This window comes from Oryx dammah, unplaced genomic scaffold, assembly GCF_014754425.2.
Source record: "Oryx dammah isolate SB20612 unplaced genomic scaffold, SCBI_Odam_1.1 HiC_scaffold_27, whole genome shotgun sequence".
NCBI classification, from domain to species: domain Eukaryota; kingdom Metazoa; phylum Chordata; class Mammalia; order Artiodactyla; family Bovidae; genus Oryx; species Oryx dammah.
The window spans coordinates 117,929,908-117,957,858 of NW_024070211.1; the positions used below are offsets into that span (position 1 = coordinate 117,929,908).

The window sequence follows — 27,951 nt, forward strand, 5'->3', positions numbered from 1 at the left end:
AAACTGTGGAAAATTCTGAAAGAGATGGGAATACCAGACCACCTGACCTGCCTCTTGAGAAATCTGTATGCAGGTCAGGAAGCAGCAGTTAGAACTGGACATGGAACAATAGACTGGCTCCAAATAGGAAAAGGAGTCCGTCAAGGCTGTATATTGTCACCCTGCTTATTTAACCTATATGCAGAGTACATCATGAGAAATGCTGGACTGGAAGAAGCACAGCTTGAAACAAGATTGCCAGGAGAAATACCAATAACCTCAGATATGCAGATGACATCACCCTTATGGCAGAAAGTGAAAAGGAGCTAAAATGCCTCTTGATGAAAGTGAAAGAGGAGAGTGAAAAAGTTGGCTGAAAGCTCAACATTCAGAAAACAAAGATCATGGCATCCGGTTCCATCACTTCATGGGAAATAGATGGGGAAACAGTGGAAACAGCATCAGACTTTATTTTGGGGGGCTCCAAAATCACTGCAGATGGTGATTGCAGCCATGAAATTAAAAGATGCTTACTCCTTACAAGAAAAGTTATGACCAGCCTAGATATCATATTCAAAAGCAGAGACATTACTTTGCCAATTAAGGTCCGTCTAGTCAAGGCTATGGTTTTTCCTGTGGTCATGTATGGATGTGAGAGTTGGACTGTGAAGAAAGCTGAGTGCCGAAGAATTGATGCTTTTGAACTGTGGTGCTGGAGAAGACTCTTGAGAGTCCCTTGGACTGCAAGGAGATCCAACCCGTCCATTCTGAAGGAGATCAGCCCTGGGATTTCTTTGGAAGGAATGATGCTAAAGCTGAAACTCCAGTAGTTTGGCCACCTCATGTGAAGAGTTGACTCATTGGAAAAGACTCTGATGCTGGGAGGGATTGGGGGCAGGAGGAGAAAGGGATAACAGAGGATGAGATGGCTGGATGGCATCACTGACTCGATGGATATGATTCTGAGTGAACTCCGGGAGATGGTGATGGACAGGGAGGCCTGGCGTGCTGTGATTCATGGGGTCGCAAAGAGTCGGACACGACTGAGCGACTGAACTGAACTGATAATACTAAAATCTTTATTTTTAGAAAACACGCTAGTACAGGTGGGAAGAGTTAGTAAAGATTACTAAAGATAATGTTTGACCAGCAAAGGTCTCTAGGTCCTTTCAAAAATCCAAACTTTGTAAACAGGACCAGCATTATGGGTAAGTGGCCTGTGCCACACAGCATCATTTCTTTATAAGGCCCCATGCTTGGTTTAATACTCTGCTGCTGCTGTATTAAAATCTCAGTAACTTTTTTAGAAAAGCTTCCATATTTCCATTTTAAACTGGATCCTACAAGTTATGTAGCTTTTCCTTCATGCAAAGGCTGACAAAGCAAAGGTAAAATTTATAGAGAAGAACTCTTCTTGAGGGGTTAGTTCTCAGTGTCAGGGCCACATGGCTTTCTGGAGTAGAGTAAGGTCAGATGCCTTAGACAGGAGATATGCTAGTGGACAACTTTCTCGGTGTGATGCTTTCTCTCCCCACCTGCCTGGTCATTGTTTGTCAACGGTCATTTTCAGGAAAGAAAATCAGAGCCCCAACCCAGTACCAACCAGAGGAGATAAACAGGAAAGGACTGGACTCTGACAGGTGGCCAGCTAAAATATAAAAGAGAAGCAAGCTGACTCTTTCTTAGTGTGCCCTCTCAACTCTCCATCAAGTAAGTTGGGAAGAATATGGGAAATGGGTCTTTGGAACAAAGCAGGGTTCAGAGTCCAATCAGTGGGAGGTCCTCCTAGGAGTCCCCTCCTTTGTGTGTGTCAGGGGTGAAGGAGCAAACCAGAAATGGGAGAGCCGCAATACTAACAACAAGCTCTCAGAAGCATCTCCTTGTACCTTGAAGCCAATTCACCCAGAAAAGCACAAGCTGGAGCACTGGCTTTCACACCTCCCATGCCTTACCAAGGGACGCTGCTGATATCCCACGGGAATATTAACTCACAGGGGAAAATAACACCGATGCACACACTACATACTGAAATACCTAAGTATGAGAACCGAGAATTAACGCGCTGGACAGACCAAAAGTTTACTTATGAATAAAGCACACGTTAGGATATAAAGAAGGACATTAGATAGATGAAGCAGGAAAAAAAAATTATGACGCAGAATCAGTGTGAGGCATTGGGCATGAAAAACCTAATAGCTGGAGTGAAGAAGTCAGCAGAAGAGTTGACCAGCAAGGAGTTCAGTAGAAAAGTCAGTGGACTAGAAGGTCAAGTATTGTAAGGAATAAAGAAATGGAAGGCAACCAACATTATGAAGGGTAGAATTAAGACATCAGTATCTATGTTCCAGGACTTTCCAAAGTTATGCTGCATCTAGCAATTACCCTAGTGAAGATCACAAAGAATTATGTAAGTTAGATGCAACCAGTGTTGTGGAAAGAAACACAAGAAATCTACGCTTTAATACAATTCATGCAGATTGAAAAAGTGTAACTCCGTATATATTTAAAGAATGGGAATGTGTCTAAAGACACAGACTGTTAGAGTAGATGCCTATGAGAATGCGGATGTGAGGAAGATAAAGATTAAGGGAAAATAATAAAATAAACCAAGAAGCCAACCCTGAGATCTAGGATGAATTAGAGTTTGTGTAACTTTACGCTGAGGACCAAACACTTAAAAATAAATACATAAAGATAAGAATGGCTAAGTAGGTAAAAGGAGGCTAAGTCACTATTTAAAGTCACTAGAAAAATCACAGAAACACACTAAAAGGATGCTTCTTCTTTTCTGGAAAGAGGGTTTAAAAAGCAGACATGAATCAAATACCCTTTTTAAATACCAGACACTATCCTAGGTGCTGGGAATACCAAGATGATGAAGATACTATCTCCACGTTTAAGAAATGTTGCCAAATTTCCAGTCTAGTCCATCATTTCAACCAACTCTGAAAAGGTGTTTTTCATGTTACTTTAAATTTAATAAGTATAATAGTTACTGTAATCTAAATCCTGTCTCTTTTATAAAACTAAAACTTAAAAGGAGTTTTAAGGTTATCTAGGACCACCTTCTGTGGCCTCAGAATACTCTTCTATTTTTCATCCAGCGAAGTTTACTTCTCTGTAATGACCATGCCCTGTTAGCATGTCTTCTCTAGGGAATGGCTGTGGGTAAGGATGGCCTCTGAAACAGGTGCCCTGGGTCTACCATCTCTGGACTGAACATTGCCCAGACCTTTAACTATCATCACAGACAAATTGGTCTATCACTGTTTTCCCTTATTCTACCTTATTTAGGAATGATCACGCTCGCCTAACCAACCATCGTTACTCCGTTCGTCTGCTCAAATCCCTTCCTCTGAAAGGCCATCCTGGGTCACCCTGGGACAGTGTTACTGCTGCTCCTGCATCTACACTGACGGGGTCTTTTTCAACCCACGTGACACAGGGACCTCTGCTGTCTTGAATAACCAGTCATCTTGCCATTGGATTATCTAGTGTCACAAACTGATGACAACTGTCATCAATTTTTATCAAGTTATGTTTGAGCTTTCATCTCTAAATAGATATTCAATGTTTGAAAATCTTTAAAGATGCCATTGAGATCAGGGGTTCCAAAGGCCAGCCCGTAGTTGAAGAAAGTAATAAAACAGCAATTCCCCAGAAAACATTTTTTTTTTTTTTAGAAAATAACTTTATTTGCAGGGATGCTTTAGAAAAAGAGGTTTCTCTGCCTCAGTTTCCAAAACCAGTTGGGCCCCAAAACTACTTCCTGAGTATATGGAGTAATACTCAGCTTCTGTATGAGATCTTTAACTGGCTCCTGAGTGGCTCAGGACCCTGAAAAGTAGTAGTCAACTTGTCTGAAACAAGGAGGAGGTTATATTCTGAAAGTCCATTTGTAGTAGAGTGAAAACAGTGAATACTTTAATCAGTATCAAGATTTAGAGAACTTTCTGTTATTAATATCTTGGGTAGTTGATAGTTGTAGGTACAGCTAAGTCATGAAGCTCTGGAATACAATGGGCCAACCCTACTAGGCAATGGTTGAACATAACGACGTCAAAGCAATACATTTTTACATGTTTGGGAGGATGGATTTGGAAGGGTAGTGGGAGAGGAAGCAGCAGATTGCGTTTACCTAGAACAGGTTTTTTTAAAAATCAAAATGGAGCACCAGAAAACTTGGAAAATCTTTACAGACTCTCACGTGTACAAATAAGTCAGTTTCCAAACAACAAGACTCAATGGCGAGAGGAACCCTGCTAGAGGTTGTCCTGCTCCTCCTGCTCTCAAAACTTGATGGTTCCATTTTACATACCAAGCACCTCCAAGTGGTTGCCTGACTGGTAGCAATTACTTTTTGCAAAACTAAGAACATGAAACAAGTTAAGGAAAATACAAATGCGAACAGCAAGCAAACTATACAAAACCAGTTCTTACTGCTCCACTGTATTACCTACAGAAGTGCATTCAAGAGAAGTCCATGCAGTTTTCAGTTATTTTTTTTTAATGAGTCTCTTACCTTTGCTTTTATTATCAGTTCCTCGTGCTTACGAATAAGCTCCTCATTGTCTGAAAGAGATGTACCTAGACCTTGTTCCTCTAAATCTCGTATAGTTTTCTGAAACCAACAAGTGACCTAGGTAAGAAACAACAAAGAGAGGTCAAATTTCAGATATTAGAATAAATGAATCAAAATTCTCCATGTTTTTAAAACTTAAACTACTTCAATTTTTTTATATATAAACACGTGTTTCATTAATATGATCAGGTTTTTTCATTTCAATCTTTTCATTTCATTTTTCTTCATTTCAGTCTCTACATGCTTAAGAGAAAAAACAAATACCCCCCAAATTATAAAAACAACATATCATTTCACTGGATCACAGAGCATGAAGAAAATAATTCAAATTCAAAATCTCCTAACAAACAAGAACCAAAATAGATCCCACACAGTCTATAAACCATGCATTCTTTTAGAATATAAATCTTTTCTGTATAAGATGATCAATCTGAGTATAGTTACATTATGTGAAGATATTATATAGCATTTATAGAATTATATTTCTACTATTAGAAGATAATGTACAAATACTTAGTTTGCTACAACTCCTGAATATCTATATCCAAAAAAATGAATGGAGAAGCTACTAAAGTTCCATAGACCTTATAAATAGCTAAGGACATAAGTTATAATCCCTTAGACTTGATTTACAATATGCACCTTACATAGCGTTAAAACAACAAATAATAAAAGACATAAAAGAAGCTGCATTTTTTTAAGAACGATCATATAAGTTGACATGAGACTGATTAAAAAAAAAAATTCCCTGATAGCTCTGTTGGTAAAGAATCTACCTGCAATGCAGGAGACCCCAGTTTGATTCCTGGGTCGGGAAGATCTGCTAGACAAGGGATAGGCAATATAAACCAGTCCATCCTAAAGGAAATCAGTCCTGAATACTCATTGGAAGGACTGATGCTGAAGCTGAAGCTTCAATACTTTGGCCACCTGATGTGAAGAACTGATTCATTGTAAAAGACCCTGATGCTGGGAAAGACTGAAGGCAAGAGGAGAAGGGGACGACACAGGATGAGATGGTTGGATGGCATCACTGACTCAATAGACATGAGTTTGAGCAAGCTCCGGGAGTTGGTGAAGGACAGGGAAGCTTGGCGTGCTCAGTCGCAAAGAGTTGGACACGACTGAGCAACTGAACTGAACTGAGACCAATAACTTGTGGCCCCCGGATACAGATTCCTTGTCCCAATTAAAGGGGAGTTGGATTTTTACTCTCAAATCTTACACAGCATTATTCTTATGATCACATCATCACTACTGATTCCTAAGAACCCACAACGTGCTAGACAATTTGCTAGTTAGTTTCTGGGCATCATCTCTTTTTCTCTCAACAAGTCTGTAACAAGTATGATACTATATTGACCTTGCTGAGATAAACAGAGGTTAAGCAACTTATCCAGGGCCAATAGTAAATGGCAGAGCTAGGATTTGTCCCCAAACCTATGTTATTCCAAAGTCCATGCTCTTTCCACTGTGCCCCGTTGCTATCCTCAGGTAACAGTAAATCTTTGGTATCAGGGGAAATTACTTCACATTTGAAAAATGAATCCCAGCAGCCCACTCAAAGTGGTGGGCATTGTCCAGAATATACACTGTGTCTTTCTCCAGCCTAGTTTGTCTTGGCTGCAGCAGCCTCAGGATTTCTCTGTATTTTCATAACATGGAGAAATGTGGCCAGGGAGAAAGCTAGGTTAGTCCTGAAGTCCTGAAGGTCCGCACAATAAACATATACCACCGCCCCCCTTCCCGACACACACATACATACACACTACAAAGGAGTCAAGTTAGGGATTACATAGGATAATATCCTCCATTACTGTTACAGGGCTGATAACATCACACAGCTAGATCTATACTTGGTATAGATTTATACAAGTATATAGATGCTTGGTATAAGTGTTGGCTGTCTATACCAAGACTTAGCATTTTCCAGCATGGAATAAGCAGTCAAGTGGGCAGCAAGAGGGTTTCTCCAGCTTTCTGCTAATTGGAAACCTTTGTTAACCAGCATTTTAGGTTAGTGTCAATGCAAAGAAAAGACCCTGAAGCAGTTTTCATGTGAAGTCTGCCTCATTCTCTTCAGAATATTTGGTACTCTGTGCCTAATACACCCATTAGCCAGTCCCCATATCTAAAGTACCGTGTTTATGTGTTTATAACTATCTGAAGGTGGTTTGTCTTTCTGGCAGCCCAAAAATTAGACCTAAATGATATGTATTACATGCATATTAGAACCCATGGAGAGTATTTTATCAAGAGCTACAAAATTTGTACATTAATTTGTTAAATTGCATTAAAAATCTCACAAAAGATGCTCTAGGCCTGCATAAAAACAAAAAAGGGATGATTTAAGGGTTTCATCAAAGAAAAATGGCTCATGAATATAACTAACTTTCAGAAATCCTTTATTTTATTAAGTGCCAGGAGTGAGCATCATCTATTTTTATCTAAAGTAGTAGGAACTCAGAAATCTCAAGAATGCTTTAATAGGGAAAGTTAATATAGAATCTGAGTGAAGAAAACATGGGGACAAACAGGTGCTCACTAATCTCTAAAAACAGGTGAGAAGTCTGATCCCTCAGATAATCCTGTTCGATTTTGTGAGTCAAAGATTTGTCATCTAACACATGTCAGCAGTGATGAATGCCAGGAAGGAGTCAGTTATTTTGATTTTTTAAGGTATCTTCTGACATCATCCCCTAGATTTGGCAAATACTATTTTAACCTCCAACGGATATACTCCTTTGGGCATGCCCATACATATTTCTTATAAGAGAATGTAGTTCAAGATCTATAGTGGTATTCCATATATCCTGGTCATACACCTGCCTAACAAAGCATACCAAGTCTCTAGAGCTACACATTTTTACTACCTAAATGCACCCTGGGAATAAACTTGAAAACGAAGTGGCATAACACTCAGAAGAAAATGGTTCACCATGGGGGTGTTAAATCTCATCATGAGGCAGTCACACACGTGAGCAGCATCTTAGATCACATTTACTTTATGGCTGTGAGATGCACACAGAATAGACGGAGTCTGTCTGATGTAAAAGCAAGACACCCTAAACAACCGACGGTATGTCAACCATAATGTAAATCAGCCATTGTATCCTGTGTGTAGCTATTGCAGACAGATGCACAGATACTCTAAGAACATTTTTTATAAGCATTAGATTATATCAGCAGTTATCCCAAAGCCTGAGTGAGAAGGACAATAAATGATGCATCAGGACATTCTTTAGAACATGGTCCCTGCAAAAGGGTAAAAAAACATGAGTTAAGATCTGGAAACATGTGTAAAGAAAGAAAGAACAAAAATTCAGAGTGTGCATCAGACATCGGTTCTGGGTGATGATGGACTAAGGGGGAAAATGAGAATATTGTTCCTTTCTCTTCCCGGTTCTTACCTTTTAGATTGATCTAAGTGATGTGTTTGTGGTCATCTCATCTGTCTGACATGAGATTCTAAGTACTCAGTGCTCAGAGGATGTAGGACTAAGGTAGAGAAGGAGGGGGGTAGATTTTTTTGCAGAGGGGAAGTGGGGATTGGAAAGAAACACCTACCAGAGGGTGAAGGAAGACAGAATGAAAAGGAAGGGACATCTACAAAGATGCACAGAAAGAGCAATCAGGGATGTTCAGTAAAAACCAAGGGGTGCCTTGGAAGTTAAACAGAGATACCATGAAAACTTAGTCAAATGGTACACACCTGCGTTGTCCTAAACAAGTAGCTACTAACCACACATAGCTATTGAGTACTTGGAATGTGACAAACTCAAATTGGCATATGCTCTAAGTAAAAAACGCACAAATGATTTCATATACTTAGTATAAAAAATAATGAAAATATATTGTTAAGAACGTTAATATTGATTCAATGCTGAAATACTATTTTAGATATGTTGGATTAAACAAAATGAGTTCTTGCTTTTCACTTTTTTATGTGTGTGTGTGCCTGCTCAGTCACTTCAGTTGTGTCCAACTCTTTGTGACCCTATCAACTGTAGCCTGCCAGGCTCCTCGGTGCCTGGGATTCTCCAGGCAAGAATGCTGGTGTGGGGTGATATGCCCTCCTCCAGGGAGTCTTCCTGACCCAGGGATCGAACCTATGTCTCCTGTATCTCCTGCATTGCAGGTGGATGCTTTATCATCATGCCACCTGAGAAACCCATTTTTACGCGACTTTTTACCTTTTTTTCACTTTTCAATGTGGCTAAGAGAATTAAAAAATCACATTTATGGCTTATGTTGTATTTCTTATTGGATGGTTCTATAATTTAAGGATATTCAGAATATCTGTTAAATGTAGATCTGTTAAATGTAGATCTAAGGACTAAGTATTACAGACAATTTAAAATTGCAGAATCAAGAGAACAGCGGGATGAGACACTGGTTGGTAAACATGAATGGGTCACTGAGTAGGGGTGAGGCAGTAAAACTGCCTTTTGAAGAAGTTTATTGGCTAAGGAAAGGGGGGTCAGACAACAGCTTTGAGGAAAGCAGACGTAACGTAACAGATGGGTTCTTCCCAACTTTTTTTATTTGATTAGATGAGATGCAAGCATTTCAGTCTGGGGAACTGAAAGATGTGTTAAGCAGAACTGAGGCAGGAATGTACCAGAAAGAGTGGGGAGTTTGGGAGAGAATACTACTGAACTTATCAGCTTTGGGCAAGGAAAGGCTAGTTTTGCAATATTGAATAACCCAGTCTCACCTTGACCCCTGCTGGGAGATAAGAATGAGGAAAGAGAGTGAACAGGGCCTTCCCAGATCAAAGTCAGGTACTACTCCAGGCAGGTCTCAGATTTTCTCGAGCAATCTTTACACCTCCTACAAAGGAGACAGTTGCTTTTTCAATAGATATGGAAACTGAGACCCAGTCAGGGTAAGCAATTCATTCAAGGTCACACAGGCAACAAGAGGAGACTCCCACAGGGTGAGGCAGAAAGGCTGTGGTCAGAGTGTTCCCTTCACCACATCTGTCTGGAGAATGGAAGAATTCCAGGGAAGAGGGAATGGTTCTTATTAGGCTATGTTTATGAATGTTCTTAAGAGAAAACCAAAATGCAACACTATAGTTACAGAGTTTAATTCTACTATGGAAGTAAGTCCTGTGAATAATCACGGAGCCTCAATGGAAATGCCACATTAGAGAGAACGGACATGTGGGACAGGCCTGCCAGAAGCACTGTCTCAGAGGAAGAGGCCGATGAGGATAAACTGAGAATTCCAGTTCCCAACAGCACGCTCCAAAGTCAGGACTGAAATGCTGGGAACAAAAGCAATCGGAAAATGCTCTGTCAAGCACAAACCACTCAGGTGGCAGAAGGTGACCTTTTGCTACACTCAAAGCTAGGCGTCACATGACTGTAAACTTTCCTGGTCTCTTTTTCTGCAACTGGTTCTACAATCTGAACTCAGATCTTACTTTTTTGATCTTTGTTTAAAACTATGCTGGAGGAGCCAAGGTAGCAATAAGCAATTCAAACATCTTAACAGAAATGCTTAAGGGAAGATGAAAATCTCTCCAAAGTCCTTTCATTTTCTTTTCCATGTGCAGAGCAGCTTTTGTCAAATAACAAGTTACTATTAGAAACAAAAAAACTGATAAAGAGGGAAAAGGCATCAGTTATGTATCTTCTTCAATTCAAGATGTTCTGATAGTCTTTCAATTATTAAAAAAAAAGGTGGTTTCAATTATAGTTGATGGCCACAGGTGACAGTTCTAATGTCTGGTTTGATTCTGAAGATATGCTAGTATTATAACAACCATTTTAGCTCCCACAGGTTTTGTTCTTTTCCTTTTTTACAGTAGGGAAACCAGTTGCTATTATTTTGTATTAGGCAATCTCATCAAATGTGCTCTGTATTTAGCTAGGCAGTAACCAGACTTCAAATATCCATTAGCTCCATTAGGAGATAATACATATTAGAAGGGGTGTCCCTTGTGGCTCAAATGGTAAAGAATCCACCTGCAAGGAGAGAGACCTGGATTCGATCGCTGGGTCAGGAAGATCCCCTGCAAAAGAAAATGGCATGAAATTTTTGTCTTTGATGTTTGTATTTGAGGGCTCAGAAGCAGGGAAAGAAAGAATTTCCTGCCCAAACTGTAGCTTGAGATGTATTCTGGGGCTGATCTAATTATTGGCTTGTTATTATTTGGACTTCATCTCAGAGATTCTAGGAGGACAAAGCTCACAATCTTCTTACGTGGAACTTGGAAGCCCTCCATGAATTACTAAAGTCAACTGGAAGGCATAAGTATCTCCTCAACAAATGATCAAATCCCAGTATTCTCTACTGATGGGCAGTAGGAAAGCTAAAATGCATTGTTTGTCTTGAGGCAAAATTTCTGTTACTTCAACAGCTTCACAGATAATCTATCTCCCTGTCTGGAACCATAGTTTTATGTATTTAATTATTTTGACTTGTGCTAACATATCTGTCTTCTGATTATTTTCTATGTTAATGTATCATTTCTCTTGTCACATCTATATTTCAGGAAAAATGACATTAAGGACTTCTTTTCCCAAGATTGCCCTCAACTCTTGCTTGTGTTTAGGCAGTTTCTTAACTTCCAACTACTTAAACAGTGGAAACTATTTAATCCAACAGATAAAATCAATACAGTGGTAGTTTCTGGACCTAAATTCTATTTCTAGCATTAACTCTGAGCCATTAAGAAGAATCCTACCAGCAGCAGAAGGAAGTCTTTTTTTCAAGAAAGGAAACAGAGACCCAGCCCAGGGTCCAAGTAATGTGCATCTCTGCCTAAGATATCTAGGGTGTGATTTTCCCAGTACAATTTAGTTTCTACGCTAAATGATCTAGAGCCATTTGCTGTATATGTGCATATGAGAAAGAGAAAGAGAGAGAAGGGAGAAAAACATACAGATCTACTTGGGAGTGAGACCAAAGTTTGACATTTTCATATTATCATCCCAGATCCTAGGTCACGTGCCTGATGGAGTTCACACTGAGGCTCTGACTGAAACACTGGGTTGTCGGGAAAAAATGAGAGTCAGAAACTATCATACAAACAGATAAACAACTATTGTATGTTAAAGTGTGTTTTATCCTTTTAAAGTATGCCATTTTGTTTGTTTGCTTATGAGTCACCCTATAAAAAGCACTAATATTAACTGGGCTTCTTTGTTTATCTCTGGGAACCATGGAAATGAGGATGGAGGAGACTGAGTTCTACTCCCTGCCCGGTATGGGGCAGCAGTGGTGTTGAAAAAAGGAAAGCCAACAGTTTCCAGCACCAGAGGCAGGGGAAACAAAGGGCTCAGGGTGCTGGAAAGATACAGGCACACAGCTTAAGGAGAGGCCACTAACCTGGTTGTACAATGGAAAGATGCATGCAATGGGAGCAGTGCAGAGCTTTTTCTAGGTAGCATACACATGAAACAGCTATGTCAGCAGTCTGATCACGGGTGAGAATGTAATTTAGTCTCAGTGCATGTCACCCAACCCTCTTACCAACCTTAAGTAATGGTGTCTAATTAAAATGCTGTGAAGCCATCAGTCCAACTGAATGGAATATTGGGGAGAAAAACTAAGTTTAATGAAAATGTAATCAATTACAACAGGTATAAATAAGCAAAAGAAATTGTTAAAGGGTGGAGAAAGGGAGAGGAGAATTGATTTTTAGCCTAATTTTACAAAAAAGTTGAGCTTTTGAATAAAATAGTCTGGATACTAAGCCATGAAATGGCATTTATTCCCCTTCCACACAATTTTAGAAAGCTAAGATTATTGAATGATTTAGAAAACTGGTTTGGGATCTGGCTAATTTGGTGATTATCCAGTAAAGCTCAGAAAGTAATCATCAAAAGGTATAGTGATATGGTGAACATGTGGACATTTATTGAGCACTGACATATATCAAGCTGTGCTCTAAGAATGTTTACATATATAATCTTGTTTATTTCTATAACAAATTTATAAATAGATATTGTTATTATTCCCAATTTATAGAAAAGGAACTGAGGCACAGAGTCTGAGTAACTTGCCCAAAGTCATATCATAAGTAAATGTGAAATTTGGGATTGCTATCCACACCATCTGTACCAGAGTCCCTCAGTTACTACATTTGACAGGCAATGTCACTGAAAGTAGTGGTGGGAACATGCATTCTAATTAGGAGGGGGTTCTATTGCTTTCAAAATCACATGCTTTTCCTACAAACACTAAGATATTTTGCATAACTTAGAGTGAATTCTAGAAATAGTATATGTGCTAAAAATGAAATTCTGTGATAAATTTTAATCTACAAGTGTTTGGAAAGTCATGGATATCTTTTACTGGACCAAACTATCAGATACCAGTATCCATTAATAAGTTAATTCAACCCTTATTTTGGTCTTATGTCATCCAATGACAAAACGCTATATTCATAGTAGGGGAGTGGATAAATTAGGAGTTCGGGATTAACGTATACACACTGCTGCTGCTGCAAGGACCTACTTGTTTAGCACAGGGGAATACATTTAATATCTTTTAACAATCTCTAATGGAAAGGCTCCAGTTTCACCAACCTCATTAGAACTGATTCAAATGTATTCTTTTTAATGGCTGAGTAATACTCCATTGTGTATATGTACCACAGCTTTCTTATCCATTCATCTGCTGATGGACATCTAGGTTGCTTCCATGTCCTGGCTATTATAAACAGTGCTGTGATGAACATTGGGGTACATGTGTCTCTTTCAATTCTGGTTTCCTCGGCGTGTATGCCCAGTAGTGGGATTGCTGGGTCATAAGGCAGTTCTATTTCCAGTTTTTTAAGGAATCTCCACACTGTTCTCCATAGTGGCTGTACTAGTTTGCATTCCCACCAACAGTATAAGAGGGTTCCCTTTTCTCCACACCCTCTCCAGCATTTATTGCTTGTAGACTTTTGGATCACAGCCATTCTGACTGGTGTGAAATGGGCTTCCCTTTCCATTATATGTGCACACACATACATAGACACATATATACATAAAACTGAATCACTTGCTGTACACTTGAAACTAACACAACATTGTAAATTAACTATACTTCAATTTAAAAAATTAAGCTAAATTCAAAGATTTTTAAAAACTTGTTTAGCACAGGGGAATACATTTAATATCTTTTAACAATCTATAATGGAAAGGGCTTCCCAGGGGGCACAGTGGTGAAGAATCTGACTGCCAATGCAGGAGATGCAAGAGATGCAGATTTCATCCCTGGGTTGGGAAGATCCCATGGAGTAACCCATTAACTGGGAATGGCAACCCATTCCAGTATTCTTGCCTGGAAAATTCCATGGACAGAGAAGCCTGGAGGTCTACAGTCCATGGGGGTCACAAAGAGTCAGACACAACTGAATGACTGAGCATACACACATAATGGAAAAGAATTTGAAAAAGAATATATATAGATATACACACACATACACAGACACACACACACACATATATATATAAAACTGAATTACTTGCTGTACACTTGAAACTAACACAACATTGTAAATGAATTATACTTCAATTTTAAAAATTAAGCTAAATTCAAAGATTTTTTAAAACCCTCACTGTGTTGTAGCCCCTAAGCTAGGCAATTTTTTGTTACTTCATATTAATTTAAGCTGGTCAACCATTCAAGCTCTAAATCCTGGTTAGAAGGTAGTATCATTTAAAGGAGAATATACATGTATGTGCAAGGATGTGCACACATCTGTTGGAGAAGGAAATGGCAGCCCACTCCAGTATTCTTGCCTGGAGAATCCTGTGGATGGAGGAGCCTGGTGGGCTGCTGTCCACAGGGTCACACAGAGTCGGACACGACTGAGGTGACTTAGCATGCATGCATGCGTTGGAGAAGGAAGTGGCAACCCACTCCAGTATTCCTGCCTGGAGAATCCCAGGGACAGAGGAGCCTGGTGGGCTGCCGTCTATGGGGTTGCACAGAGTCGGACACGACTGCAGCGACTTAGCAGCAGCAGCATACATCTGGGGACACACACACAGGGTTTTACAGTTGCCCAGCAGGTACAAGAATTGTGCCCTGATGCTGTGCTTACACTGTCATTGTAGGTATCATTTTAATTGCCTATTGACATATGATTATGATATACGTGGTACTCAAATTTAAAAAACTTCCAAATATGAATTCTGTTACCCACTTTTCTTCCCACAAAGATGGGTATCTTGTAAGCCATATGTGATCTGGGTAGTAAAAAGCTTATCTGCCTTTATGTCTTATTAAATTCTCCTAGATGTCCTTGATACTGTCTTGTACAAAAAGACCATGAATAACTTCATTTTAATTTATTTGTTTGTCTCACTTATTCCTGATTGGAGCAATTGAGAAAAATTACATTCATAAATCTTATTGCCAAGATAATTAATTATGCACGAAGTACTCCAAGCTGCTTCTGATTCTCATTAATGAAGCAGATTATCTGCAAAATAAGATGCTGCTGGAGTTGGGAAAAAAGGTCAGCTACTCATCTTTAAATGTAAAACAAGTGCACATTTTTACATCTGAAAAACAAAGAGAGGACATGCTAAGATTATGCTTTTCAGGCTATCACATCCCAATTAAGATAGAAAAATATGTGGTCTTCATCTGCTTTTGTTCTGAAACTGATGTAAATTTTAAGTTGCCATCATTGTGGACACCTAATTTCTTTTCCAAAGGAAATTAGCTGAACTATTATAGTTCAAAAGCATTGGGTTATAAGCACTTAGAAACAGAGGACTATGAAATGCATCTTTTAAATGGCTCTTATGAGAGAAGATGCATTAGATATTCAGACATCCACATTGTTGTTCATCAGTAATCTTTGCTCTAATTCTCCATTTAATGTTCCTTCTTCTTACATGGTTAAAATGATTGACAAAGCTGATATTTTATTAACGCAAGGTTTGACAGCTCCTGCGTTCCCTAAAAAAAAAGTACAGAACTGACAAAATTATCTTTACCCTCCAATGAAGCATGTGTTTTTGTGGTTCCACAGTGTTCCAGGCTTTATGGGGTAGTTCATCCAGGAGCATAACAATCACAGAACTCAAATCACTAACAGGAACATGACAATCATAGAATTCAAATTACTAACAGAGTCACATTCAAGTTGGTGTCCCTGCTGCTAATCTTCCTCAGTGTATCTTCAACAAAACCTTAATATAGAACATTCAGGAAAAACTTGAAAACTTAGGTAAGATAATTATGCTTCTATCTACCTGGATTTAAAAATCTTCCCTTGTTCACATAATTATCAACATAGTAAATCTTACTTATTATTTATAATAGTGAGAAACTGAAGAGACTCTGCTTCCACATCAATAAGATATTATTTAAATTGTGCTACATTCAGAGAGTGAACTACAATATGAAAATTATCTATGGTATTTTTGACACAAGACTATGTCTGCTACTAAGTCGCTTCAGTCGTGTCCGACTCTGTGTGACCCCAGAGACGGCAGCCCACCAGGCTCCCCCGTCCCTGGGATTCTCCAGGCAAGAACACTGGAGTGGGTTGCCATTTCCTTCTCCAATGCATGAAAGTGAAGTCGCTCAGTCGTGTCCCACTCTTAGCAACTGCATGAACTGAAGCCTACCAGGCTCCTCCATCTATGGGATTTTCTAGGACATGTTTAATTTGAGTATTAGGTAATAAGATAACAAGATAATATGCATAGGTTATTAGTTTTTGTTTGCTTGTTTTGCTATTTCTTTAATAAATGTATGTGTGCCTGTGATATACTCATGCTTGGATAAAAGTCTAAAACACAGCAGAAGTCAAATGCTAATTTGCAATTATTTGTATGAATAATAATCTAATCTATAGTTTTAACTCATTAATAGATAAACATTAAATCATAAGCAGAAAAAATACAATTCTATTTTTGTTTTGAATTGCTAATTGAGTTTCCATTAAACAAGTATGGCTAAGATTATGAAAGTGACTTATTTGATCATACCCTGTGAAAGCAAAATAAATAATGAGTTTAGCCTTTAATACAAGACCAATTTTTTTGAGAGCAAAGGTGTGTAGGACTGGGGGAGTATGTAATGCACTGGGTCTTCACTGTTTTCAGATGTGATGATAAAAAAAGCTAATACTAATATTGCATTTTCCATGTACCAGGTACTGTTCTAAGTACTTGACATACAATAACTCATTTGATGATTCTAATAACACTGTGGTGTAGGTACTATTACCTCACATTTTACAGAAGGTTCATTTTATGGGTTGAGATGAGAAAACACATTTGATGGGTTTCCCTGATGAGAAAACTCAGGGAGGTTAAATAATTGCACAGGTACTCAACTGGTAAATGGCAGAGTCAAGATTTGAATGCAGTCAATAACCTCCAATAGTTTGGCCACCTGATGCAAAGAACTGACTCACTGGAAAAGACCCTGATGCTGGGAAAGATTGAAGGTGGGAGGAGAAGGGGATGACTGCCGGGGAGCCAGCACGAGGAGTCCTGCCCATGGCAAAGGTCATGAGGTTAAGGGGCCCGACAGGCAAAGGCGAGCTGGGCCTTAAGGGAGCCCCACTGGATCTGCTCGCACATCTGCCCCCAAACCAGAGTCTGCCTGCCTTACTGCATTATGCTTTTCGCTTACGCTTCTGACATTAACAGGGGCTGTCCCCCCACCACCTTTTTCTGGAAAAAGCTAATTTAGAGCTTTTAGATAATAAGTCTCCTGGGCATAATAAGAGTGTTTCAATCCAAAAACCCCTCTGATGGCTTTCTAGCCTGCCTGCTGGACCCTTACAGCTGTGCATGTGATTGTTTGCGGCCTCCCGACTGCGAGAGGCACAGGAAGCTTAAAACATCCTAGGAATGTAGGGGCTTCCGAGGAGTCAAAACATTAGAATAGGACTGATTAAGGGTTTCATTGTTGAGCCAATACTTGCTGCCAAGTTTTCATATCTTTTATTTGTAGATATAGTTGGTATATAGAAAAAACAGGTAGTAGCCCTGGTATTAGCAACGTTAGATCTTTGAGTTAAGTACTTCCTTTGTTATAACCCACTGCACCTTTGTTCTACAGGAATGTAACTTTATTTAGTACTTTGAGGGTGATGCAGATTAAAGAAAAAACACTTCAAGGGAAAATGAGTTTTCTGGTTGATAGATATTTATCTAGGAAAAGAGCCATAAAAATGTTAACAGGCCCCCTGGCCAGAAGATGATGTAAAACCATCTGAGACCTTTTGTATACGGGAAGGTATGCAAAAAGAAAGCCTGGTCTCAATAAGGGTTAGGACTGCTGCCCCTGCATAATTCTGCATATTCCATTATTTCTCTATGTACAACTTGGGGTATATAAACTGATTTTGAAAATAAACTTGTGGGTCTGGCACCAATGCTTGGCTCCCCAATGTTGTTCTTTTCTCCCTTTTCTGGCTGAATTCCCATCTGGAGCGTGGAGGCTCACCATGTCTACTTATTTGCCCTGGCTTCTAAGACCCACATGAGAGGGAGCCCAAGGCAGGGCACCCTCCGCTATTCAAGCAGATGCCGGTGGCCTACATAGACGGTGCAAATTTCTTGTCTTGGAGTTTTATTGATTTTCCATGTAAACCAAGTTATTCAGCCTCTTTTCTCCACTAATTTTCCTACTACACTATTCTTCCCTAATCTCTCTTTATATTTCTAAATAAATAAATCTCTCCTCGCCGACGCCGTCTCCCCTTCAAATTCCCTGGATCCACTGGGGCTGGACCCCGGCAGATGACAGAGGATGAGATGGTTGGATGGAATCACCAACTCTATGGACATGAGTTTGAGTAAGCTCCAGGAATTGGTGATGGGCAGGGAAGCCTGACATGCTGGAGTCCATGGGGTTACAAAGAGTCGGATATGACTGAGTGACTGAACTGAACTGAACAAGCTGGTCCCAGGATCTGTGATCATAAAAGCACAAAGAAACAACAGTGACCATTATTAAATACTTGAGTTGCTGCTACTGGCATTTGTGAAAGAAAACGTAACATGGGATGTTTTAAGACAAAGATTCTTAAAATTTTATATGTAAGGAAAGGATTAATTTATTTATTGATATACTTTAAAAATTTATTTTTTAGTCTCATGATCTTTTTTTTTTTCCTTTTGGACACACACGATACATGGGATCTTAGCTCCCTGACCATGGATTAAACCCATAATCCCTGCAGTAGAAGCATAAAGTTTTAACTACTGGATTGCCAGGAAAGTCCCTCATGACCTTTTCTTGAAAATTCTTATTGAAATCTAGTTGATTTACAATGTTATATAATTTTCAGATATATAGCAATATATATATACACACACACACACAGACATAATCAGTTATAAATATATATATATGCATATATATTAAATTTTTTTCCTTTACAGGTTATTACAATACAGTGAATATAGTTCCTTGTGCTATACAGTAGGTCCTTACTGGTTATCTCTTTTACATATAGTAGTGTGTGTATTTTAATCCCATACCCCTAATTTATCCCTCCCCTTACTCTCCTCTTTGGTAACCATAAGATTGCTGTATATAGGTCTATTTGTGTTTTGTAGACAGTTTCATTGATAACTTTTTTTTTAGATTCTAAATATAGTGATATCATATGATATTTATCTTTCTCTGTCTGACTTACCTCAGACATGTATAATAATCTTTAGGTCCATCCATGGTGCTGTAAACGGCATTATTTCATTCTTTCTATGGCTGAGCAATATTCTATTGTTTATACATACCACATCTTTATCCATTCAGCTTTTGATGGACATTTAGGTTGTTTCCATGTCTTGGCTATTGTAAATAGTGCTGCTATGAATACTATGATCAAAACCATCCCAAAGAAAAAGAACTGCATGAAGGCAAAGTGGTTGTCTGAGGAGGCTTTACACAAAGCTGAGGAAAGAAGAGAAGCAAAAAGCAAAGGAGAAAGGGAAGATACAAACTGAATGTAGAGTTCCAGAGAATAGAACGGAGAGATAAAAAGGTGTTCTTAAATAAAGAATGCAAAGAAATGGAGGAAAAAATAGAATGGGAAACACTAGAGATCTTCAAGAAAATTTGAAAATCAAGGGAACATTTCATGGAAGGAGGGGCAGGATAAAGGACAGAAATGGTAAGGATCTAACAGAAGCAGAAGAGGTTAAAAAGAGGTGGCGAGAATACACAGAAGAACTACACAAAACAAGGTCTTAATGACCCAGATAGCCACGATGGTGTGGTCATCATTCACCTAGAGCCTGACATCCTGGAGTCAGAAGTCAAGTGGGCTTTAGGAAGCATTACTATAAATGAGGCTAATGGAGATAATGGAATTCCAGCTAAGCTATTTCAAATCCTAAAAGATCATGAATTTAGAGTGCTGCACTCAATATGTCAGTGAATTTGGAAAATTCAGCAGTGGTCACAGGACTGGAAAAGGTCAATTTTCATTCCATTCCTAAGAAGGGAAGTGCCAAAGAATGTACAAACTACCATACAACTGTGGTCATTTCACATGCTAGTAAGGTTATGCTCAAAACCCTTCAAGCCAGGCTTCAGCAGTATGCGAACTGAGACCTTCCAGATGCACAAGCAGAGTTTAGAAAAAGTAGAGGAACCAGAGCTCAAACTGCCAACATTCTTTGGATCATAGGAAAAGCAAGGGAATTTCAGAAAAACATCTACTTCTGTTTCACTGGCTACGCTAAAGCCTTTGACTGTGTAGATCACAACAAACTGTGGAATATTCGTAAAGAGATAGGAATACCAGACCACCTGACCTGTCTCCCGAGAAACCTGTATGCAGGTCAAGAAGCAACAGTTACAACCAAACATGGAACAATGGACTGGTTCAAAATTGGGAAAGGAGTACAACAAGTCTGTATAATGTCACCCTGCTTAGTTAACTTACACTCAGAGTACATCATGGGAAATGCAGCCAGGATGAATAACCAGTTGGAATCAAGATTGCCAGGAGAAATATCAACAACCTCAGATAGGCAGATGAAAGAGATGGGAATTCCAGACCACCTGACCTGCCTCTTAAGAAATCTATATGCAGCTCAGGAAGCAATAGTTAGAACTGGACATGGAACAACAGACTGGTTCCAAATAGGAAAAGGAGTACGTCAAGCCTGTATATCGTCACCCTTCTTATTTAACTTCTATGCAGAGTACATCATGAGAAACACTGGGTTGGAAGAAGCACAAGCTGGAATCAAGATTGCCGGGAGAAATATCAATCTCCTCAGATATGCAGATGACACCACCCTTATGGCAGAAAGTGAAGAGGAACTAAAGAGCCTCTTGATGAAAGTGAAAGAGGAGAGTGAAAAAGTTGGTTGAAAGCTCAACATTCAGAAAACTAAGATCATGGCATCTGGTCCCATCACTTCATGAGAAATAGATGGGGAAACAGTGGAAACAGTGGCAGACTTTATTTTGGGGGGCTCCAAAATCACTGCAGATTGTGACTGCAGTCATGAAATTAAAAGACACTTACTCCTTGGAAGGAAAGTTATGACCAACCTAGATAGCATATTCAAAAGCAGAGACATTACTTTGCCAATTAAGGTCCGTCTAGTCAAGGCTATGGTTTTTCCAGTGGTCATGTATGGATGTGAGAGTTGGACTGTGAAGAAAGCTGAGTGCCGAAGAATTGATGCTTTTGAACTGTGGTGTTGGAGAAGACTCTTGAGAGTCCCTTGGACTGCAAGGAGATCCAAGCAGTCCATTCCGAAGGAGATCAGCCCTGGGATTTCTTTGGAAGGAATGATGCTAAAGCTGAAACTCCAGTACTTTGGCCACCTCATGTGAAGAGTTGACTCATTGGAAAAGACTCTGATGCTGGGAGGGATTGGGGGCAGGAGGAGAAGGGAACGACCGAGGATGAGATGGCTGGATGGCATCACTGACTCGATGGACGTGAGTTTGAGTGAACTCCGGATGGACAGGGAGGCCTGCGTGCTGCGATTCATGGGGTTGCAAAGAGTCAGACATGACTGAGCGACTGAACTGAACTGAACTGAAACTCTCATGGCAGAAAGTGAAGAAGACCTAAAGAGCCTCTTGATGAGGTGAAAGAGGAGAGTGAAAAAACTGGCTTAAAATTCTACATGAAAAAAACTAAAATCATAGCATCCAGTCCCATTACTTCATGACAAATTGATGGGGAAATAGTGGAAGCAATAACAGATGTTATTTTCTTGGATTCTAAAATCATGGCAAACGATGACTTTAGCCACAAAATTAAAAGATGCTTGTTACTTTGAAGTAAAGCTATGACAAACCTAGACAGTGTGTTAAAAAGCAGACACATCACTTTGCCCACAAAGGTCCATATAGTCAAAGCTATGATTTTTCCAGTAGTCATGTATGGGTGTGAGAGTTGGACCATAAAGAAGGATGAGCACTGAAGAATGGATGCCTTCAAATTGTGGTGCTGGAGAAGATTTGTAGAGTCCCTTGGACATCAAGGAAATCAAGCCAGTCAGTTTGAAAGGAAAATCAACCCTGAATATTCATTGGAAGTACTGATGCTGAAGTTGAAGCGCCAATATTTTGGTCACCTGATGCAAATAACTGACTCTTTGGGAAAGACCCTGATGCTGGGAGGGACTGAAGGCAAAAGGAGCAGAGGGGAACAGAGGGTGAGATGGTTGGATAGCTTCAAGGACTCAATAGACCTGAATCGGAGCAAACTCCAGGATATAGTGAAGGACAGGGAAACCTGGCATGTGGCAGTCCATAGGGTCACAAAGACTTACTGGCAGAACAACAACAACACGAACACTGGGGTGCATGTATCTTTTCAAATCATAGTCTGTTCCAGATACATGCCCAGAAGTGAGAATGCTGGATCACATGATAACTCTGCTTTTGTTTTTTAAGGACCCTCCATATTGTTCCCCATGGTGTCTGAACCAATTTACACTCCCACCGGCAGTGTAGGAGGGTTCCCTTTTCTCCATATCCTCTCCAGTATTTACTATTTTTAGGCTCTTTGGTGACAATCACTGTGACTTGTTTGAGGTGATACCTCACTATTGTTTTGATCTGCATTTCTCTAATAATTAGCAATGCTGAGCAAGAACCTTTTTATGTACCTGTTGGCCAGATGTATGTCTTCTTTGGAGAAATATCTATTTAGATCTTCAGCCCATTTTCTGATTGGGTTGTTTTCTTGTTTTGTTTTGTTTTGATACTGAGCTGTATGAGTTGTTTGTATATTTTGGAAATAGACCAGTTTTACTTAAAATAAAATTTATCCTTAAGATAATTACTAAATTGATTTTGGTTCTAGACTATTAAGAGTAGAGTCTAAATGAAAGCCTGGTTCTTGTAACTGAGCCTGGTGGGCTGCCGACTATGCGGTCGCACAGAGTCGGACACGACTGAAGCGACTTAGCAGCAGCAGCAGCAGCAGATGATTCTCAGGGCAGCAGAATACTTTGTGTACTAAATGGCTGATATATGCCATTACATATTTTTCCAAACCCATAAAATGTACTGCACCAAGAGTAAACCCTATTGAAAACTATGGACTTGGGGTGATAATAATGTGTCAGTGTAGGTTCTTCAATCACAACAAACGTACCACTGTGCTGGGGGATGTTGATAGTGGGAGAGGCTGTGCATGTGTGGGAACAAAGGATATCATGTACTTTCTGCTCAGTTTTGCTATGAATCTAAAACTTCTCTAATAAATAAATTCTATTTAAAAAAGTACTCCCTCAAAAAGAACACACACTTTCCCCAAAATATGAAGCAATGTAAGTTAGGGAACTCACCAAATCAAAAACCTTCTGTAATCTCTTACTTTAGTTATTATCAAGACATCTTTCTGCTTTCTGGGGTTGGCATGGTATCTAGATTTCCCTTAAGCACATGATTAGATAGTTCATTTTGAATCTTCATGTGGTTATTTATTTTTTACTGCAGAGGATAACTGGATGATTACTGTCATAGTCTCAAAGCAGAAAGGCAAAATGACTACCTTAAAAATAAATAAAACAGACAGTAGCTGCTTTTTCATTCTTGGGAAACTGTTCTGTGTTTTGAAAGCCTCTTTGCAGGTAGAATGTCTCTGGATTAGAGAGGTTGTAGTTTAAAACAGATAAACTACTCTACATGATAAAGTTAGAGGAGCTTTTAATGTATTCTTGGAAGCACCAGAGATAGGGGATAGGCGTTATGAATTCAATAGAAAGAAAATAAGTTTCTTTTTAAGTGAACAGCATCTCTGGGAACATGGTTTCAGGTCAGGATTAGGGAAGAAAGAGAAGGACAAAGAGAAGGAGAGGGATGGAGTGTCACGGAACAGGGAGGTCAATGAACTCTGGAAATGGTTGTCTGATAAACAGCTTTATGTTTTCTCTTGTCCTGAGCATTAATTCTCCTTTGCTGTGCCAGAGAGTGAAAGTGAAAGTGTTAGTCGCTGAGTTGTGCCCAACTCTGTGCGACCCCATGGACTGTAGCCCATCAGGCTTCTCCACCCTTGGGATTTTCCAGGCAAGAATATTGGAGTGGGTTACCATTTCCTTCTCCAGGAGATCCTCCTGACCCAGGGATTGAACCAGGGTCTCCTGCGTTGTGGACAAACCCTTTACTGTCTGAGCCACCAGGAAATCCCTTGCTGTGCCAGAATTCTCAGTCAAAGACTACTGCATCAGATAAAAGAATTCTGGGTAATGAGCATGTAAAGGTGTGGTGGGGGAGGAACTAAAGTGGGGAAGGGCTGTGGCTTAGCAGGCAAAACACAGCAGAAGCAGGACAGCAAATGGTAGCCAAGGCAAAAGGGCTGAAAGTGGAGATGGGCTGAGACATATATAGCGACTTAGAGGAGCAGGTGACAAAATGCAAGACGACTATGTGTCTGGAGGTGTCTGCATTTGGGTGTCTGTCCTATGACACCTCCGCAGAGAGGCCTTCTATGATTCCTTCTCTGATTAAAAGTAGATCAACAAAAGGTACAATTCACTGCCCTAGTTAATCTTCTTTATAGCACTTGTCATTATTCATTTGTTTATTATTGTACCCCTGTAAGGGGAAATGGCAACCCACTTCAGTATTCTAGATGGCAAATCTCATGGACAGAGGTGCCTGCAGGGCTACAGTCACAAAGAGTCAGACGTGACTTAGCAACTGAACAATAACGACAAAAAGCCCCTGAACCGTGGTTCTCATCTGGGCATAATTTTGCCCCCCAGGGGACATTTAGTAATGTCTGGAGGCCTTTTTGGTTGTTACAATTAGAGTATATTCTACTGGCATCTGATAGGTAGAATGTTGCTCAACATACTAGAGTGCCCAGGACAGCCTCCCAAAGGAATTACCTGGCACCAACTGTCAATAGTGCTGAGGTTATCGACAGTTAAGCATTAGGAAGTGGATTAGAAGGAAAATTCCTAAGGAAATGCATTGAAGGAAAACTCCTAGAGGAAAAAGACTTTATCTTGTATGTTGTGTATCCCCAGTACTTATAGTAGGATCTGGTATATAGTAGGTGGCCTGGCAGACTACAGTCCATGGGGTCGCAAAGAGTCAGGCATGACAGAGCGACTAAGCACAGCAGTACAGCAAACAGTGGGTACTCAATAAGTATTACTTGAAAGGTTAATTGTCATTTTAATCCTCATTTGTCCAGCTTGAAAGAAGAACCAGTTCTCCTGGACTCATATTTATTACCAGCTCTATGTCAATCTCTCCAGTTTAGACCAGAGCAATAATATAAAGTATATGAAGAGACCCTTTTCTTATGCATCTAGACCAGGATACCTCCTTCCACATCATTTCTCCCTAAAAATTTCTTCCACTTAACCTGTATGGGTTAAAGCATGGGACTGGGGCAGTTCCAAACATAGCAATAAATATCCTACCTATTTGAGCTGGGGTTTTGCAAAGAGTTCTATCCACTCTTACTTTCAAGTGATTGGGACACAAGGAACATACAGCAAGCCCAGTGACAAATGACCAGCACTGGGCCCATAATCTGGGTAATGGGCTCTAACAAGCCTGCAACTCATCAACCTCCCACCCCAAATCCCTCTAACCACTGAGCATCCAACCTTAGGCCAAGGTTATATTTCTTCATTGGTATCAGAATATTCCTCTAAGAACAGTATCTCTATTTCAGGCATAGACTTTCACTGGCATTAGTAACAATCTAGTATAATTCAGCACCATCACGCATCTCGCACGCATCTCCAACATTCAAGAAATCCACAATGAACATTTCCCAGTTTCAGAAAAATGTATCTAAAAGTAGTGACCTGGATGGAAGCAAGAAAGAGAGTCCAACAATAGGACCTAGTCGTTTTCAAAACTGCTAGTGGATATCCTCCCATTAAAAAAAATGAGGATTATAATGAGAAGAAATAAAATCTTTGTTTTTATATTACGTGCTTGGGAAAACAACATGGTACTTTGGATCAAAGACCAAAGGATTTGACCATGACAACTGAAAAACTGTCCCAGGAAACAGATCATTCACATAACAAGCCAGTTTCATTAGCCAAGGTCAGGATAACATCAGTGCCCCTTCGGGTTACCTGACTTTCCTGTTGGTCCCACTGACACATCTGCAGAACCTGACTCAATTCCTGCTGCTGTTGTTTCAGGTACTTGTCTAGTTGCCGCCTCCTGTCTTGGAGAAGTTCAAGAAGACTGTCGATCTTCAGGCAACTGTTTTGAGCTCCCTGAATCATCTCAGCATTTACATTGGGTCCATCACTCTTGATTGTTTCTATGAAGTCAGTGAGTTCTTGACTTTTGTTTAAAAGGGCTAGAGATCGTTCTAAGAGTTCTAGAGAGAAAAACAAACAAACAACCAACAGTGATACGAGCAAGCTTTTATATAGTAATAGTTGGACTTTTCATATCATTTAAAATATATGTAAACCTCTATTAAAAATAAGGAATTCAAATATGTAAACATAAAATGCCTCTGATTCAACTGGTCAGATAGCTCAGCCTAACAATTGCTATGATGCCAACTGCCAAGTGGCAGGAGGCTGAAGTTTTAAGCATTAGCATAAATCAGTACAGGGAGTGGAAAGACTCTGAGATCTGAGCACTGGCTCAGTTCATTTTTAGTGGTACGATGCTGGTTAAGGCATCTACTCTCCTTGGCACACTCTACATCCTGAGGTGATTGGACTAAATCTGAGGTTTCAAGGCCAATGCCCGCAGTGACTGATCAAGAGCTCAGTGGATGTGCTGTCCAGGTGCCCAGATGCCAGAGACTACGGCAAAGTGCAAAATACGTGCTTAGACTCACAGGATCAGCTGTCATTAGTGCCAATCAACTGTGGACATCAGAGAATATGGATTCAGTGTTGATGGGGTTACCGAATTTTAGAGTTACAAACATGGATTTTTATGTAAAAGTTTCTGATTTTCAAATGTTTTGTAATTTGTATTTTTAAATTAAAAATAATTTTAACTGAAGGATAAAACGAAACATGGCTCTCTGGCAAATGGGCCACCAACTTGTGCTCTCTGGAGTAAACAGCTTTTTAGGTTTGGGCAACATCTTGTCGAAATGGAACCTGAAAATTAAAGGGCCACCAAGGGAGAGAGTGCACAAGAGGGAGCTGAGAGTAGCGTTGCAAGAGCAGCCTCACTTGGGGATCAACTGGAAGAGCAGCTGGGAAACGACCCAGTCGCCACAGCCAGAAACCCAGCAGACAGCCACGACATATCCCTCACCCTAACTTCCTCTCTCTTGACACCTGTCGATTTCACCTTCTGTCTCCTGCATCTGTCCCCAGTACAGAAAGCATCATCCGTTCCCTGAACTTGTGTGTACATGTCCTCAGTAGAGTCTGACTCTTTGCGACCCCATCGGCTGTAGCCCGCCAGGCTCCTCTGTCCGTGGGAGTCTCCAGGCAAGAATACTGGAGTGGGGTGCCATTTCCTCCTCCGGGGGATCTTCCTGACCCAGGGAGGAAGATCCTGTGTCTCCGGCCTTGGCAGGCAGATTCTTTAACGCTGTGCCACCTGGGAAGCCCATATCCACAACAGAAAGTATCATCTGTTCTGTGAATTTGTATAGTCATCTCTTAATCGCATCTCCTCTCCAATCCATATACTAGCCAGAAAGATTGCTTCTAAACACAGTATGTCTCTCTCTCTCTCACTCACACTCACTCACACACACCCTCCCAATGGCTTCCCATTGTCTTTGAATTAAGGAGAGACCCCTTAACATGATTTCAGTTCTGGCACAGTCTGGTTCCTATCTTCCTTTCAGATGGGCTCAATCTCTTTACCTCCATCCATGTCTTCTTTACCACACACACAGTTGACTCCCTGTTGCCCCAGAAGTTTTCACTACATTCTTGGCCAGGGACACCATTCTCCTCATCCCTTACTTCTCTACGTTTACTCTATGCATACTTCAAGATTAGTCAATGCTCAATTTC

At 40.0% G+C, this 27,951-nt stretch overlaps 1 protein-coding gene across 4 annotated transcripts in view; it reads right to left on the reverse strand.

The window, feature by feature from the left end:
- CCDC141 (coiled-coil domain containing 141) overlaps positions 1–27,951 on the reverse strand; it is a 235,062-nt gene that overhangs the window by 126,819 nt on the left and 80,292 nt on the right. For all 4 annotated transcript variants that reach the window (XM_040227726.1, XM_040227724.1, XM_040227725.1 and 1 more), the window contains exons 5-6: positions 26,077–26,330; positions 4,502–4,618 (exon numbers count right to left, since the gene is read on the reverse strand). In XM_040227726.1, the coding sequence (XP_040083660.1) occupies positions 4,502–4,618; positions 26,077–26,330 (371 nt within the window). The remainder of the gene's footprint in view (positions 1–4,501; positions 4,619–26,076; positions 26,331–27,951) is intronic.